Source organism: Gobius niger (assembly GCF_951799975.1).
Source record: "Gobius niger genome assembly, chromosome: 2".
In the NCBI taxonomy this organism is placed as follows: domain Eukaryota; kingdom Metazoa; phylum Chordata; class Actinopteri; order Gobiiformes; family Gobiidae; genus Gobius; species Gobius niger.
The window spans coordinates 15,825,313-15,842,183 of NC_136853.1; the positions used below are offsets into that span (position 1 = coordinate 15,825,313).

Genomic DNA, 16,871 nt, shown 5'->3' on the forward strand with positions numbered 1-16,871 from the left:
GGGGTCGTCCTCCAAACGTTGCTATGTCTGATTTGAAGAAAGCTCCTTTGTGAATTCCACGTGCAATGCCGGCCGCAGGGAAACAAACTACTGTAGATCCGGTAACCGAGCAGACCACGCCGCCGCTGTGCAGCTACAACCAGGAAGCTGATGCTGCTCAAATATAACATTGTTAAATGCAAAATGGTTATATTTCAAAAATTATTCAGTCAACACAAACATTTATATTTGTAGTCTGGTGTTATAAGTGATTTTCCTCAGGTGCACTGTGCTTGGGTCAGACTGTTTTTATGCAGGATACAAGTTACCATAGACATGTGCTTGCCTAGCACCACTAAACTCTTCTAATATAAGAACTGCATGAATTTAAAAAAAAAAGAAATCTACAACACTCTGGATAACTAGGAAATGAGGCCCTATGTCAAAAAGCCTGAAAAATCCCTTTAAATATGGTTACATAAGTAGTTACATGATTCAAGTATAGTTACACAAAATTAAACGTCGATAAATGTCGATTTTCTAAGCGGATTAAATCTGGTAAGGCAAGGCAACTTTATTTATACCATGCATTTCGTACACAAGGCAACTCAATGCGCCTACTACTTACGGAACTGCTTGGGACTTACGGTACTACTTGGGTACCACTTCGACTTTACAAAATGGATGACAGTTACGCATCAACTCGTCTGAGCTCAGGTATGTCTCTGTATGGAAGAACGTTGGCCTGTTCCTTTAAAACATTACAGTCTATTCGCGGTGTTTACGTTTTTCAAAAGAGTGCAGATCCGACCATTTGGTTTCCGATCTAAAAGTAAATAGCACTGTTGAGGGACTGTATTTTGCTGGACATTACACAGTGGAGTATTATTATTATACAGTATATGCCAAACTTGACCACATGCATTGGTCACAAAAAATATCATAAAATGAAAGGTCGGAGATTTGTGCGGAAAGAGAAACTTTTTACTAAAACTGGCCAAAAACACAATACACTGAACAGTCATGGACCTGACAATATTCTTGCTCTGAAGTGAAGGAGTGTACTCATTTGAACACTACTTTAAGAATTCTTTACCACTAATACAGTAAAGGCAATAGACAAGACAAAGCACATAAGGATGAAAGGAGAACAAAGCCATTCTTTCATAAACTGCACAGTCTGCACTTGTAAAACAAAACGCCTGCAGCACTATACCTACAATAGTTTTCATTTTTCACATTCTTTTCAAAGATAATTCACAAAGGTGCATACTGTGGTTGTACTAAATTGTTATTTGAACCTTTGATGTCTTCTATTTTTGACTCCTCTAAATGTACAGCAGCGAATGCAGAGTTATGATGAGATAATGAAGATGTAGAAATTCATCAGCGTGTTTCCTTGTTCGTCCAACTATTTTAACGAAAAGAAGTGTTTCTCAGCGTCTTGCCACCAACAGGTTATGGGCTCGGGAATAGGGCTGTGCAATGTATCTAAAATTTCAATTTATCACTATTTTAGTAGTATCATATTCTCGCTTTATTACTTCATTGCTTTATTGCTTCAGTGATCCCTCTTGGGGTAAGGTCACCAAGGTTTGCCTAATCATTACACTATTCTTTGCACCTCACTTGATGATAACATTAAATTACAATAGCACATTTTTTTTGGTTTCACAATATCTGCCAGTGGAAAATCTGAGGTATACTGAAAGGGTTTGTTCTGATGGTATTTGAGTGACGTTTAAATATCCACATTATTGTTTAAACACATTATCAGAAACACAACACAATCGTTACGTCATGTCTCTCAGATGAAGTCAAGGCGGTTCGAATGCCATTGTCCACATACACACTGTCCTTGTCCTTGGGCAACACAACTTACGTGTGAGAGAATGGTGGTGGTTGACGAGGCTAATGGCGCAGATTGGAAGCCTCGTTTCTGTCAGTCTGCCTCAAAAGTTATAATCTATATCACATGAATTCAGTTCAGCAGATCATGCAGGTAGCTATTAATAATAATAATACAGAATAAATGCTTTTTGCAGGCCCTCGGCATAGGTGACCGCCATCTGCTGGAGGGAGCGCACATACGCACATGATTGCACATGTTCCCATAACCCCCCCCCCCCAAAAAATAGATAATAAGTGGTAATTATAATGATCCTAATCATAATTAGATAAAACTAAGCCTTTCCATATCCAAAGTGAATCTTAAAGGACTGGTATAGCTAAACGTGAAATTTTATTGGCTTTTTTATCATTTTTTCTTATTTTAATTCCACTGAAATGATATAATACTCCGTCATAATTGTGTGTCCTCCTTAATGCATTGTTTAGGAGGACACACAGGCTTGTAAGTGAGTGTTAAAATATATAAACTACACAGTATAAAAGGTGCTAATGGAACGGCAATGACAAGGACCAGCACACCTCTCTACAGAAGTTTTAAAACCTCACTGTTGCCATCTGCTGTTTCAAATAAGTACTTTTACTACCTACTGTTTCATTTTGGAATAACATCGATTAATGTTGTTGGGACATCAATCATTGTTGTGCACTGTTTGACCAAGCATAAATTCTTGTCAAAAATGTCCATATGTTCTCAGACACCGTGAAGAAATCCAGTAGCTCAGAACAGACTGTACACGTCTTAAACTAGACCCACAGGTATAAAAAGGTTTCCCTACATAAGTCAGTTTGTTGTTTTGCCGGTGTATACTTGTGTATACTTGATGCTCTCATGAGGCTCTTATGTGTTTGTATACCGCATATGCTTAAATGACCCTGAAAACTTTCTTGTCCGGATGCTAGAAAATCCTAATGTTAGTGGCATCCATTTCCAGTCAGCACTGTGGAAACACTAGTTCAAAGGCCTTTTATGACCATTTTAGTTGTTTTGTTAGGCTATATACTTATGTACTGTAGGGCTATAAACAGCATTTATATATATTTAAAAAAAATAGCTGGTTTGCAGACTTGTGCTGGAGAGGGTTTTGTGCAGTGGTCATACTCTCCCATCATCAGTACAAGATCTTGGTGACAAGTGTATGCAACACCGGATCTTTTGACATGACAGAAGCTTATTGAAGCAATGCCACAGTGAATGCGTGCTGTAATCACATCTAAAAGTGACCCAATTCAATCTTAAGACCTTTGTTGTGGCGACTTTTTTTGGTCCAGCAGTGTATCTGTAACAATTATAATTTCTTACTTTTTGTTACTTACATCGCAGAAGTAACATCATTGCATCCAATTGTCTGTGACTGCCCGCATCCTCTTGCTCTCTTCACCTCCTCTACATCTCCCATCAGTAGACTCAAATCAAATCAGCCAGGTGGTTTTACTGCGGTTACATCACTCATCTGTCGATAGCTGTTGTGGACCGGGGCCGCTGTGAGGCACAGCGCTGAGGAGAGGAGACGAGACACAAAGTGCATGAGTGAGGAGAGAAAGCGTACTCTCTGTTCTACTCTGTAGTTGCCTAGCAACACTTCACTGCCTGTTCCCATCCACAGTGCACTCAAGTTTTACTGAAGTGCAGTTCAGTTTTATCACACAGAACACATGGGCATGATGTTTTAAACAATGTATGGCAATTAATGTCAACATTTCATTACTAATGATAAATGATCTGCTCCGTTAATGAACAGATGTGGATAGGCCCTGAAAGCAGCTCTGAGATCTGTCAGATTAGGCTCTAGTGCTACATTCTCAAACAGTGGCCTCGTTTTTATTTCTATTTTTGTCAGACTTAGTTATTTGATTGGGACGGTGCATGTTATGAACAGTAACTGACATGATAAAAACGTCTGTTGTAAACATGCCGGATTAAAGCCGGAAGCAATTTCTAGATTATCAGATTGATGATAGATTTAATTAGAAATGCTGTTATAGTTGTAGAGCAGAGAACTCACGCTTAACTTCATGGCCTAAGTAAAGGATGTTCATTAGTAGGCTAGTTAGATTTAGTCATGGAATAAAAGGTGACCAAGCAGCCCAAATCCAAAGCCCTAAATAATAGCATTGATATTAGACATATGTAATTTTGTAGCTGACCATGTAAAAAACAAAAATTAAAGAAAATTATATTAAAATGTCTTCAGGACCCTTAAAACCTTTTCATAAAAACAGGATAGGCCTACCCTATAAGTGATAGGAGCTATAAACACAAAGACACAGATTCACATTTTCATGACAGTTGGGCATACCTTTCATCAAGAGCACGCATGCATCGTCATGTGTAGAAGGCTACCACAGGGACACCAATGTGGCCTGGACGACATATTGGTTGACACACATGGAGGCTACAGATTGAGCCCTGCATGTATCCAGAGATGTAACTATTTAGGTTTCATTTTTTATCCCTTAACAAATGTTACAACCAGCCGACTGTAACGCTTTAGAGGGATCCATTTTAAATCCACACATGCAACATCCAACACATGGTGATAAAGGTGTTCACAGCCGTGAATTCTTTTTTTTTCTTTCTTTTTTTTTTATTACAAAATACATGTTCATTTTATGATTGATTAACTCTAACAATCCACTTTTTTGTAGAGCAAATTTGATTTGATTTGAGCATACAAACCAAAGATTGACATGGGTTTATTTCAGGCTACAGTAAGTTACTAAAAGCTTGCAAATGGTTTGGAATAGCTGCGAGTGCAAATAGGTGCAAACTTTGGTTCAGTTGCAGTAACTTGGCAACGTCAACATGATCAGCAGAAACCACGTCAGAACCGCTGATACAGTCCTCTCCTCAGTGACCACACGGTCCACCTGGGATGGTCAGTCCTCCCCTCAGTGACCACACGGTCCACCTGGAGTGGTCAGTCTTCTCCTCAATGACCACACGGTCCGCCTGGAGTGGTCAGTCCTCTCCTCAGTGACCACACGGTCCACCTGGAGTGGTCAGTCCTCTCCTCAGTGACCACACGGTCCACCTGGAGTGGTCAGTCCTCTCCTCAATGACCACACGGTCCACCTGGGGTCATCTTTCTCGTCACTCATCGCGATCGCGCGTCAAACGAGCGCAGCGCGCGCACGGATCCATTGGCACCTGCCCGGTCAGTTTCTAGCTATACGTTAGCTTCATAGGTTAGCTTGTAGATGCACTGCGGCTATTCTCAAATATGAAAACTATTCATCACAAAACTTAGTTTGGTGCTCAGTTGCGCAGACTAGCGCGCTGCCGCGAGCTCCTTTATGAATCTGAACGGCAGAAAAGTTCACGTTCATATACAGTGGTATGACTTTGACCTCACCGTCAGTGCGATGTCTCATGCGGTTCATCGCTCTCAGGTGCGCCTGTGGAGCGGGGTTAGCGAGTAGACGAGTGAACAGCCGTGGATGCGGGGCTGCTGCTCCTCAGGCCAGGTGAAGAGCGAGTGCGGGACACACGCCTCGAGCTGAGGCTCCTGCGGCTGCAGCCACGGGGAACTGGCATGTTTGGCGGAGTGTAGCACGTCTATTTCTACTTTCTGGCGTGTTGATCAGTGACACGGGTCAAAAGAAAGTCGTGGAAAAAGGAATATTTGCTCATTAGGAAACTTTATCGAAGAAAATAGTTCAGCCTCTGACAATTTCAAAATCCTTCCGCCAAGAATGCGATCATTCCTGACAAGTACCAGTAATAAAGGACTATGACATGTTAACCAAATTTAGATTTTACAAATTGGAGAAAACTTTATTGCATACTTCCCCCTATTTAAAGGTCCTCATTTCAATGCTGGTCTTTTGACAGAGACCTGGCTGTGGTGTTTCATACTTAAAAATGATCATGTATTTCCTACATCAAAGCAAAAACGTTTTATTGCACAAACACGTTTTTTACAATGCTGAAGCAACAAGTATTTTACACAAAATGTGTATTAAAAATGAGCATTCATCAAAACAAGGCATCCATGACGAGGTCTAGTGTCACAAACTAAAGTAAATCCAGACAGAAATGTTCCTGTAAGACGTCACCGCCTCCTTTAAGCAACTGTGTGGCTGTTTCAAACTCCAGTGGTATCGTTTTTGCCGAAGGTGCTTTCAGGTCCCGCTCCATCAGCTGGGAGTAAAAAGAACTCAAGTTAACTTTATCTTACAAACATTACTGTAAAGGAATTTGTATTTGCTGATCTGCTGCAATTACAACAACACAGACTGAGCCAATGTAATTTTTAGTACCAGTTACTACAAATATCAGAAATACTCCAGTACCTCAAAAGCAGTAATCTCCAACAGTTCATCAATGTCATCTTCTTGTTGAGGCAAAGGTGTGTTGATCAGCTTTGCAGTTTTGGAAACTTCAGGATGATAATGTTCCTGTAATGTCTGAAGGGGTGGGGGGAATTTCGCACTATAAAATTATTCATGTTTTACTTTTTTCACAAAAAAATAGGCTATTGTCTATTTATAGCTACAGGAAACAACTCTAAATTAATGAGTCATAGAAAATATGCAATTAGAGTCCACCTTGATTTCCCACAGGCTACTTTCCAATGCACAAGACTTTGCAGGATCTTCTTCATCCATTTTATAGGGATCTTCCACAAGGTCTGTCATAATTGCGCAACAAAGGAAATATACATTTAATTAAGTCATCACATTAGTTTGAGTTTTCTTACTGAAATCATGTTACCATCTTGTGAAGTGGGCCGGTGTATTAGTACTCGGCAAGACGGATGGCGGCGGATCAGATTGTAAATGAATGGCAGAACAATGAGCAGGGCTGTAGGTGGCGCTGTGAGAGCCAAGCGAGCCAGACGCTTGGCAAAGGCAACCACTAGATACACTGGCAAGTGGCTGGGGATAAGTGGAAACGCAGTACATTTATTTGTAACTTGCAACAACAAAAACATACATTAACTCTAAACCCCTGCCTTAACCAAGCACATTTTCTCTAGTTCGACTTTACCTAAATCTAAAAGCTTCTTGAAAAAAGCAACAAAATAGCAACAAAAATGAGATGTAAATGAGGATAAAAATGCACCCAAAAAAAAGCATTTAAAAAAGCGACAAAAACTCAACAAAACAGACACAAAAGTGATGAAAAAACAACACAGTTACAACAAAAGTGACAATATTGCAACAAAAAAACAATGCAAGCAACAAAAAAATCCACAAAAACGTGACAAAATCCCCTCCCCCCCAAAAATACAACAAAAACGTGAGGATAATGCGGCGGCAACCGAAAATCTCAAATCCATTTTACAGGTCTTAGCCTTCAAATTATGCGTTACACTGGCCTATGATCTGTAAACTCCAGTCGAGAAGCTTTTGGATTTGGGTAAAGCAGAACTAGAGAAAATGTGCTTGGCTAAGGCGGGGGTTAAGAGGTTAATAAAGTAATTCTGATTCTGATATGGTTCATAGTCTTACCTTGAGCTGAGAAACACGTTGGCCAAGTGGAAAAATCGCGCTCTGTACTTAACATGAAAGACCGATGGTTCAAGCAGGTTATACAACTTCTTGTAGAAGTCAGGGTAGTCTCTGTCATTACAAAATTAAATAGTCGTTACCATTATTCCTTTCTTTGGAAATAACAAACAGCAAAATGTACATTGAATTTTACTCACAGGTTATGTTGATGTATGAGCACAAATAGACCATTAAGAGCTAGAAGACTGATTGCACCACCTTTTGACAGAAGAATATACAGAAATTCAAATATATGGGACCTGTTTAGTATATTATTTATCATCTGTTCATGCTTAAAACACTCACCAACGTCATAGGCAGCAGTTAAGAAGTCTATCATCAGAGTTGGTTTGCTCATGTGTGGCAAAATAGAGTCATGCATGATCACCAGCACCCTTTTATACATACTGGGTGGAAGCTATAAGGGGGTAAAAAATTTAAATTCATCACAAAACTGAAAAAACCCGACCCGCGACATCTTTAAGAGGGATCGACTTGTTGGTAGGTCTCCCATTATCCCATGAATATACTGTGAGGTCAACAAATATGTAATACCTTATATTTAAGGAAACAAAGCCACATCTTCTCAAAAGCCCGCCTGTGCTCCTGTAATGAACCAACAATTGATCAACCATATCAAGCAACGACACAAAATTACAAAAATACGCACTTACATTCAACTTTGTAGCTTTCCAATCTTCATGTTTAGCTGGGGGGAAAAGTATTTACTGGTTTTAATTATTACATTTACTGGCATTGAGAAACACCCAGAGAAGGCTGATAACACATACTTTCCTGTGTGATCATGAACGTGCAGAGCTCCGACTCGTTGCTCGGCATAGAGATGTTAGACATGAGACTGAAGACGTTGTTTTGATACACAGGTAACGGCATCTGAGACGGATAGGACAGCATTGCGATTAAAGTTCATGTTTAATGCTTAAAGTTGCATCATTGCTTACCCCTTTATTCCTCATCATGACTTTTGTAACACTGTCACGTATGGCACCCATGACATAAAACCGTACATCTCCCATCTCGAGATACTCCTGGAACCTTGAGAGCAGCAACGCGTTATCGGTGGTTTGGGACAAAAGTCTGCCGACCAACAACTGAAAGAGAATAAGAACAAGTAAAGAAAACATGCAAAAGCCCTTTGGACAAACAGATTATATAAAAACAAAAAAATACAGCAACTAGGCCTGGGTGATATGGCACGTTTACAGTTGTATTTTCTTCATATTTATTGATTTCTTTGTTGATATTAGGCTTACGAATAAACATAAGACAGTACCATTCAACACAAATCGTTTCCATATTATGGCTCAAAAGCCCAAAGTAGGTGCCCTTACTGCCACATAACAGGCTGTAATGTAAAGACGTCCGATTTGCTAAAAGAAATTAAAACAATTTCCATAGATTTTACCATATAATCACTTAAAGGTACACTGCGCAAGATTTTGAACTATACTGTTGCCAGCAAAACAAAACATGCTCCTAATGACCAGCTCAACACAGAAAATGCAGTGGTTAATAAACGAATGGATTTGGACGAGGACCTCGCCTGTTTAAATCTCAAATTCTACGGTCTTTCTTCACATCTCCATGGAAACGAGCTGGAGACGTACCCACTCCCGGTAAAGTTTACAGTCATATCTTAGGAGGGGTGAGCCTCATGCATGTTTGTTTGTACATTTATGAGCTATTTTTCAATGATGAAAATATCTGGCAGAAAATAAATGCTTGTATTTCAGTTTTATTTATTGGGTAAAATTCTACGCGGCGTGGCTTTAATATATGTATTTTTGTATGTGTATAATAAATCCATCTGCTGCATAGAATAGAAAAGCATGTGAATAAAGAGCCAAATTCGATGGTTGATGGTTAGCTACAGACCTGGATAAGCTCTTTGGGGAAGCTGTAATGCTCACTCCAGTCAAGGTCTTCCAGAGGATGTTGACCTTCGCTTTCAGCAAACCTCATCAGGCAACACAGTGCGCTCTCCTCCATTTGGCAAAAGATAAAGAACATTTAAAATCATTGACATCCTGAATCATGAAAAATTAAATTCAATCAGCTGTGTTTATGTTACAAAGTGACGAGGGATGATCACCTTGACACTGTGTTCTTCATGGTCGAGGTGTTCAAAGATAATTTCCTTACAGCTGTTGTAGCGGTGGCACATGAATATCTCATATTTTTGTTGTGCTGTATACTCCCCTGTAAAATAATACATTCAGTAGGGCATTTCATAACCTTTCATTACAACAGAAATTCCCATTTGGATTAGTGGTGGTTTAGACAGGCTACAGACAATTTTATTATTTACTTTGAACAGGTGCACTTGGCCAAAGAAAAAGACAATGATCGGGACAAAAAATCTAAGATTTTTTGAGACACCACCACACAACACACCTACCAATACACAGTGTTGTTGTGTAGTATTTGCTTTATCAACTGTCGTGTGTTATTTTCGCTGTCATAATTGTCCCTTTTATAACTCACAATACAACATCGCACACTTCCCTCTTCATTCTATACGATGTAATGTATTGGTTTGCGTTACATGTTTGGCCACTGACCTCTCAACGCCTCTTCTTCATCGGGTAGAGTTCCACAGTGCAGATCCTTTCTTTCCAACAAAGTACAAAATAGTTTGCTGCAAGCATTGATTGCATTAATGGCCTGCTTTTCCTTATGGGACTGAAACACAGAATGCAGAGTTGAATTAACTTCAAGCACACTCTCGGATAGTTAAACATTTCTTACCTGAAGCATCTCCAACAGGTCAAAGACATCATTGGCGTGTTTTTTGCTTTCAAGTATCTCTTTAACCACGGAATCTGGGTCCATTTTATTGTTTTTAACACATTTCCTATCCACTATTTCAGAACTCACGTTGCGTTTCTTGGCAGGCGCCATGTTGTTACATTCAAATACAAACGGCACGTCTCCATGGATATCTCAGCGAGGGGGGGATAAAATAAAAAGTAATAATACCACCCCCATTTATCTGACCATGACCCGAGATTTAAATAGTATCATAATCTTAAAATGTATGTGTCACCTGGATATATTAAAGCTAAATATTGCGTGTGGAAAAACGTTTCAGATTAATTTTGGTGCCTGTGAAAGCGCCGTTGTATTAAGTAAACTTTTAAGGTGTGCTGCCGTCTAGTGGACTGGAGTGTGCAATGATTCCCATGTATATCATTCCTACTTAAAAAGAAAAGGGGACATAAAGGGTGAAAACATATATGTACAGTCATATACATATACATAAACATATATATGTATATAATTACTTATTTATACATAAATAAATAAAATGAGATGCATCAACCTATCATAAGGCTCCTTCCGTAAATTACACCAACCACATTGTTTAATGATATTTCGCAGAAAACATAAAACAGACGAACAACATATTTTCATTACTATATGATTTTATTACTGTAATGAAGATACTAATAGCATGAATACAATTTGAAATTTGTATCTGGAAAAACAGAAGTATAATATTTCTGAAAGGAAGAAATCTTAAATAAGAGGTTACTCAGTCAGAGTCGTTTTGTGGCTCATCATTGACCTGTAAGATAAAACGAAGCGTAGGTTATTGACAAGAGCAAAACTGATCAACTCATAATTACATTAATTGAAAGAAACCTGTTTTTGGTCCTTGTTTTCTTGTGACCCAGAAGCTGTGGCCTCAAAATCATGTACAGGCAGCGTTGCCATCCAACTGATCATAGAGCCCTCCTGACACTCCGTTTCTGTAATGGTGGGGTAGATGTGTGCCTCTTTAAAGTCCTTTATTGCCTTTTCCTCTTTATCCCATTCCAGACCCTCATGCAGGCCATCGCCCCCAAAGCGTTTGTTGTATCTGTCAAAATGAACCTTTTCCAAGACCAGCCCAAGGCCAGGAGCTTTAGGTACGTCCACCTTCTCCTTTTCCCAGCTCCTCTCTATCACGCTGTCTGTGGCATAGCCTTTGATAACAGCAATCACTAGGCCGATCATCTTACGGATCTGGTGCATCATGAAGCTTTGCCCTCGGACAATGATCTCTGCAAACTCATTCTCTCTGTGGATAAAGGGCTGTCCACAGGACATCAGTGTAATGTAGCGGCGAGCACTGGGGTCGCTTGATGCCTTTTGAGAAGTAAAGTTGTGAAAGTTATGTGTGCCTTTATAGAGAGCAAACAATCGATTCACATTGTCAAGAGTCTCTGGGCTCAGCCGAAAGCCTGCTGCTTCTTTAGTGTCGAAATCCTTTGGAGCAAAAGCCACAGTTGGAAGCGTGTATGAGTAGGTGCGTGCATCACAGTTGTTTTTGGAGTTAAAACCCTGAGTTACTCTTTTGAGACCTGTAAAAAGAGTAAAAGGACATGTATGGTTTGATTTTCTTGTTAAAAGAAAACAATGTGGAAGTGCTAAGTGGACATAGACTGCTTACCAAGAACTCTTATTTGTGATGGCAAATGCTCATTAATCTTTTCAATGATATCATCAATCAAGCGCACTTTCAACGACACAACTTGACCTGCAGCTGATACACCCTGAAAAAAGAAGTTTGAAACTCAAGCAAACTTGATTCTTTTTCACACTGCAAGTGAAAAAAGACTTCTATTGCACACATGGTTTACCTTGTCTGTTCGAGCACATCTCTGAAAAGACATTTTCCTCATATCATCACAATGCTCTTGTGGGATGCAACCAGACTTAACAAGTGCAGTGACCAGGTCATCTTCAATAGTCCGAAACTGAGAGGTCCCAGGGTTTCTCTAAACAAATGATATGAACATGATATGAACATTGAGTTAGTTGAAGTGCTTTATCCGTCATAATGCAATTGTACAACGAAATGTGTCCACTGCATTTGATACATCCTCACGGTCGGACTGACAGCGGGGCGTTGATTTGGAGCCACTCTCTTAGAAATGGCACTCAAAGGGGTAAACAATGGAGACGACATGATTGACACACCTGTGACCGCCGCACCTTGTGCCACATTTCTACCAATACCTTCATCAATTAAAGTCATGAGTCGTGACGTGGCTTGTTTGCCCCTTTGTAGCTTGTTGCTGGCGGTCATGACCTGAATTCTCGGATGTCCGACCGTAAGGATTCTTCAATGCCACTGGGGAAACCCACAAGGAGCTGCGGCAGCCATAGGCAGCGCCTGGGGACCCACCTCCACATGTCAAACCAGGCAAATGGTCAGACATCACCTGGCTGGAGGATTCACCTATTGTGCTTGTTTTGGGGTGATCGGAGAAAGTTCCGGATTGGGCACCCAACCAGACATGGGGAGGGACACAAGCAAACTCCACACAGGACCCAGGGCGTCTTGCTATAAGGAAAGAGTGCTAACCACTAAGCCCGATGGCATAGGTTTTTATTGTATAAAGCAGGGGTCCTCAAACTACGGCCTGCGGGCCAAATCCGGCCCGCGAGATGATTTAACCCGGCACCTGACTTGTAGAGCACAAACTGAGTATGTAAAAAAAGGTTAGTCCTGCGCGGAGTTATGATTTTTAACTAAATAACCAGTATACTCATTCCAGCCATTAGGGGGTATCTTAAATAAATAAAAAAGAATTCCACAGTGTCCAGCAGGGCCACTGACATAAGAGATCAGGATATAAACAACACATTACAGCCACGTGGTAAATGAAGCTTACACCACAGTGTGGAGTGAATGAATAATGACCACAGCTTTGAGAAACTGGTGACACAGGCAAAAGCACAATACAAGCAAGCAGTTATTACTTTGGTCACACTACGCAATGATGTTTGTCAAGTGTGAAGACTTGATTACTTTTGCAAACCACTACAGCGAAACAAATATGTGCCTGGAATCAAGTGTTGATCTAGTGGATATAGTAGTGGGGACGACTGTGCCAGGCTGGTAATCTCTACTTCACAATGAGGCCTGCTGCTTTTTGGTCTGGGTCATACAATCCTATGTTATAGCCAAACCCGGCCTGGCCTCCATCACAGTCAGGAAAGATAGTGTGGCCCCCAGAGAAAAAAAAGTCGAGGACCCCGGGTGTAAAGCCTACCTGCATGCCATAGTATCCTTTCCCAGAGTAGGCGATGAGTAGCACCACTTTCTTTTTGGGATATTTCCTCTCATCCTCAGTAAAGTCGTCAGTCTTGACCTTTTTGGCCACATGATCGTCACTTTCCTCGCAGGATCTTTTCAGCACTTTGCCAGGGTGAACATCTTGAGATACTTCACTCATGTTGCGAATCAGTTTATGAAGGAAATCTGCGAACGAATAATCCACAAGTAAATGAATAATTTGCTTCAAGACAGAATCCAAGTCAAGCCCTTACCCGTTCCACCAAATCCCAGCCTGTTGTTTCGTAAAGTCAGCGGTCGAACAAAATGCATTTCACGCTAAATCATGATGGGCATTTTGTAAAGCACCATAGCAATACATGCTGCGCCGAAACACAACAAAATAATACAACGCTGCACACACGCTCGTGCAATTAATGTACTGAAATCTTCAAGACGAAACCTGGAAAAACTAGGCACAATTCTGTGTCATACTGTAAACATGTAAGTGCAACATGAACACACATGGCCAAGAAAGGTTACCTTTAACCCGGATGTGTCAGTTTTCGTAATGACGTCACGTGCGTGCCCCCACCCCCGTATTTTTTTGCTGGTGTTCTTTCTAACATTTATAATATTCTTCTTTGTAAACTTGTGTTTCTTTTTAAGCTGTACATTTTACCTCCGTATAAACTTATACCACAATAATAAAAAATTAAAAAAAAAAAAAATATGTTTCACGCTCATCTGTAATTCCTAATAAGCTCACTTGGTGGCGCCTGATAAGTCTCTATTTTATCATTTTTATATATTTATTTGTTTCATTGAAGAGAAAAGGCACTGATTATTGTTCTTTAGATTATGAGAAGTGGAAAAAGTCCACGTTATGACCTGGGACACTGTGTAAATAAATAAATAAATAAATAAAATAAAAATGAAAAGTTGAGACAGAAAACGTGAACTTCTGTGACACAGCTTGAAACAGTCATCCATCATTTTATCTGAACAAAGGCGTGCGCTTGTACATGTGAGAGATGCTCCAAGAAGCAGATGATTAGATCCAATATGTTTGATCTAGGATTACAACTACAAATAAAAGTTGACATTATATTTTACATTGAATTAACTACAACCAAAAAGAGCCGATTGACTATGATTGACTATCCAAATATGAATAAAACTTCTTATTTTTTGTCAACAATCAATATATCATTATATGTTTTGAAAATGAACACCGGGCCGCATCTACGTGGAACCAAACAAAATATGATGATGTCACAGGGCCTGTAATCTCTGAGGGGGTCATTTAAATTTGGGGCATTTCACTCAAAAGTTGGCTGTAAATGTTACATATAGCTACTGATGATGATGATGATGGTGATGATGATTCTTATTGTTATTATTAGGCTATTAGTGAAAGGATATCTTAATAACAATGGGGGAAAGAGTTATGGTATGGCAGAGGGACATAGCAAAATGTGGTATTTTACGTTTGCAAATTCATAAAATAACAAAACTGCAATAGACCAATGTTTTAATACTTTCATTGGGTGATTGAGCGTGGTGGTTACGGGATCTCTCAGTGAGAATGCACTTTTGTGGTTGAAATCTCAGTCTGAATTTATTGTCTAGATTAAGTCCAAATTAACAAGATCACGTAGGCTACTATAGGAGAAAACATCACACAAGTGTAAACTAGAATTCCCTTGCAAAGAATTCTAAGCATGTCTGAATATATATTTGTTGTACAGTTGTACTCAGGCCTGTCACAGTTACTTGTACAGATAAGCTTCTTGGAAGCGCCACGCTGCCTGTCTGTGAGTTTGTCATCATACCGGGAAGCGACATTTTTTTCCTAGGATGGGAAAGGCCACATATGTGAACAACCCTACCCACTAAACATTAGACGTCTTATGGACGTGCAGATCATGTCTATATTGCGTCCGTCGGTCCAAGACCAATTCTGGACGTCTAAATGACGTGCAAATTAGGTCCACTATTTGGACGTCCAATTATGACCCCATTTGGACGTCAATATGCAGTTCAACATTTGAACGTCAGACTATGTGACTTTTTTGGACGTCATGGGGACGTCTAACACAGGTGCAGGAAAATTACGTTATAAATATAATACTTTTGTATTATTATTCATGACAAATATCAACATTGTTGTCATCAATTTATATTTATTGTGATGATCTGTGATTAAACATTTATTATCTTTTATTATTATCATTTATTATCTTTATATTATTTTACTAATTTAGGTATTTATGTATGTTTATTTATTTTAAATTTGGTGCAATTATAACCTACAAAAATGATTATATTTCCTATTTATGGGTTCAACCAGTAAACGCCGCTCTGATTGGCTGAAGCAATACATCATCATGACCCAACCAGTAAACGCCACTCTGATTGGCCGAAACACCGCGCCGGGCTTTTGGCGCAATTCAAACTTTTTCCCAGACAGAGACGGTTGCTTTTTCTTCATCTCTCCTGGTGAGCCAAATGAACGCACAGCTCTGCCCAGCACGTCAAACTCTTGTTCAGAAGGTAAGTTGAAAGCTTGGTCGAGTTAGTTAATTGCATGTTCATTCATGTATTTTTAGTCTTAGCTAAAAATACATAGCTAAGACTATGCTGTCGGGTCTCAAACCACCGGAATCTGCTGCTGCTATTGGCATTGACCGCGATCAGCTAACGTTCGCTATTGGCTATAGTTAATTTGAAATGACTAAAAACGACCAAACGCCTCAAAATATTCTCGTTAACTGAAGCTTTGTTGTCAACAACCACTGTTTGGCCATGAAGTAACTGCTCTAACCAAAGCTAGGTAAGCTTGATGGCAAACTATCAGCTTAGGTTGACTCTCTTTGGCTAACTCGCTAAGCTAGCGTTATGCTAACTAGCGGTGGTTATGCTAGCAGCTCCCACAAGACAGATGATACGGTTTTTTTTTATATCAAGCACTGGGTGTTTGACATATAAAACACCCATCTGTTGGGACAATTTGTAGCCAGCTGTAGGCTGAAGAGAGGTGGTGGTGGGGGTAATTTTAGGGCAAAAATATTATTTGAAGCAAATTATTTTAGTTTGTAGTTTGTCAAAGTTAAGGCCAGAAACTGCAGGGTGAATAGTGATTTTTTTTAATGTAGAGATATCGATTTGAAACTTTTGCTGTAGATTATATTGCAAGTGTTTGTGGTTCTGGCATGGCTATTGCTCCAGGTAGGTAAACAGCATAAAGCACTGCATCAGTAGTGACTGGCTTCTACTGGTTATGTAGCCCGTGTGGTCTTAGTGTCTGTCAATTTCGTTAAAATCTTGTCTGTCTTTTCTGCTTCCTTTGTGGTTTTATTTTGTAAAATGTACATAGGTTTTCCAATCTAGACTTTTATTTTGATAGCGGCAGCGCGTG

General features: G+C 39.8%; 2 protein-coding genes across 2 annotated transcripts; both read right to left on the reverse strand.

Annotated features, from left to right (window-relative positions):
• Positions 1–5,847: 5,847 nt before the first annotated feature.
• On the reverse strand, positions 5,848–10,329 carry noc4l (nucleolar complex associated 4 homolog). The gene is made up of 15 exons (XM_079551780.1): positions 10,153–10,329; positions 9,966–10,086; positions 9,497–9,603; positions 9,280–9,387; positions 8,346–8,495; positions 8,175–8,277; positions 8,058–8,092; positions 7,939–7,989; positions 7,690–7,801; positions 7,542–7,602; positions 7,345–7,455; positions 6,605–6,768; positions 6,439–6,521; positions 6,184–6,297; positions 5,848–6,031 (listed from the first exon to the last, which is right to left on the reverse strand). Exons 1-15 carry the CDS (start codon positions 10,303–10,305, stop codon positions 5,906–5,908), a joined length of 1,599 nt encoding a protein of 532 aa, XP_079407906.1. The 5' UTR covers positions 10,306–10,329; the 3' UTR covers positions 5,848–5,905.
• A 500-nt stretch (positions 10,330–10,829) lies between these two features.
• On the reverse strand, positions 10,830–14,020 carry pus1 (pseudouridine synthase 1). Its single transcript, XM_079551675.1, has 6 exons — positions 13,994–14,020; positions 13,449–13,657; positions 12,030–12,167; positions 11,840–11,942; positions 11,050–11,750; positions 10,830–10,972 (listed from the first exon to the last, which is right to left on the reverse strand). Exons 2-6 carry the CDS (start codon positions 13,629–13,631, stop codon positions 10,940–10,942), a joined length of 1,158 nt encoding a protein of 385 aa, XP_079407801.1. The 5' UTR covers positions 13,632–13,657; positions 13,994–14,020; the 3' UTR covers positions 10,830–10,939.
• Between the last annotated feature and the right edge of the window lie 2,851 nt (positions 14,021–16,871).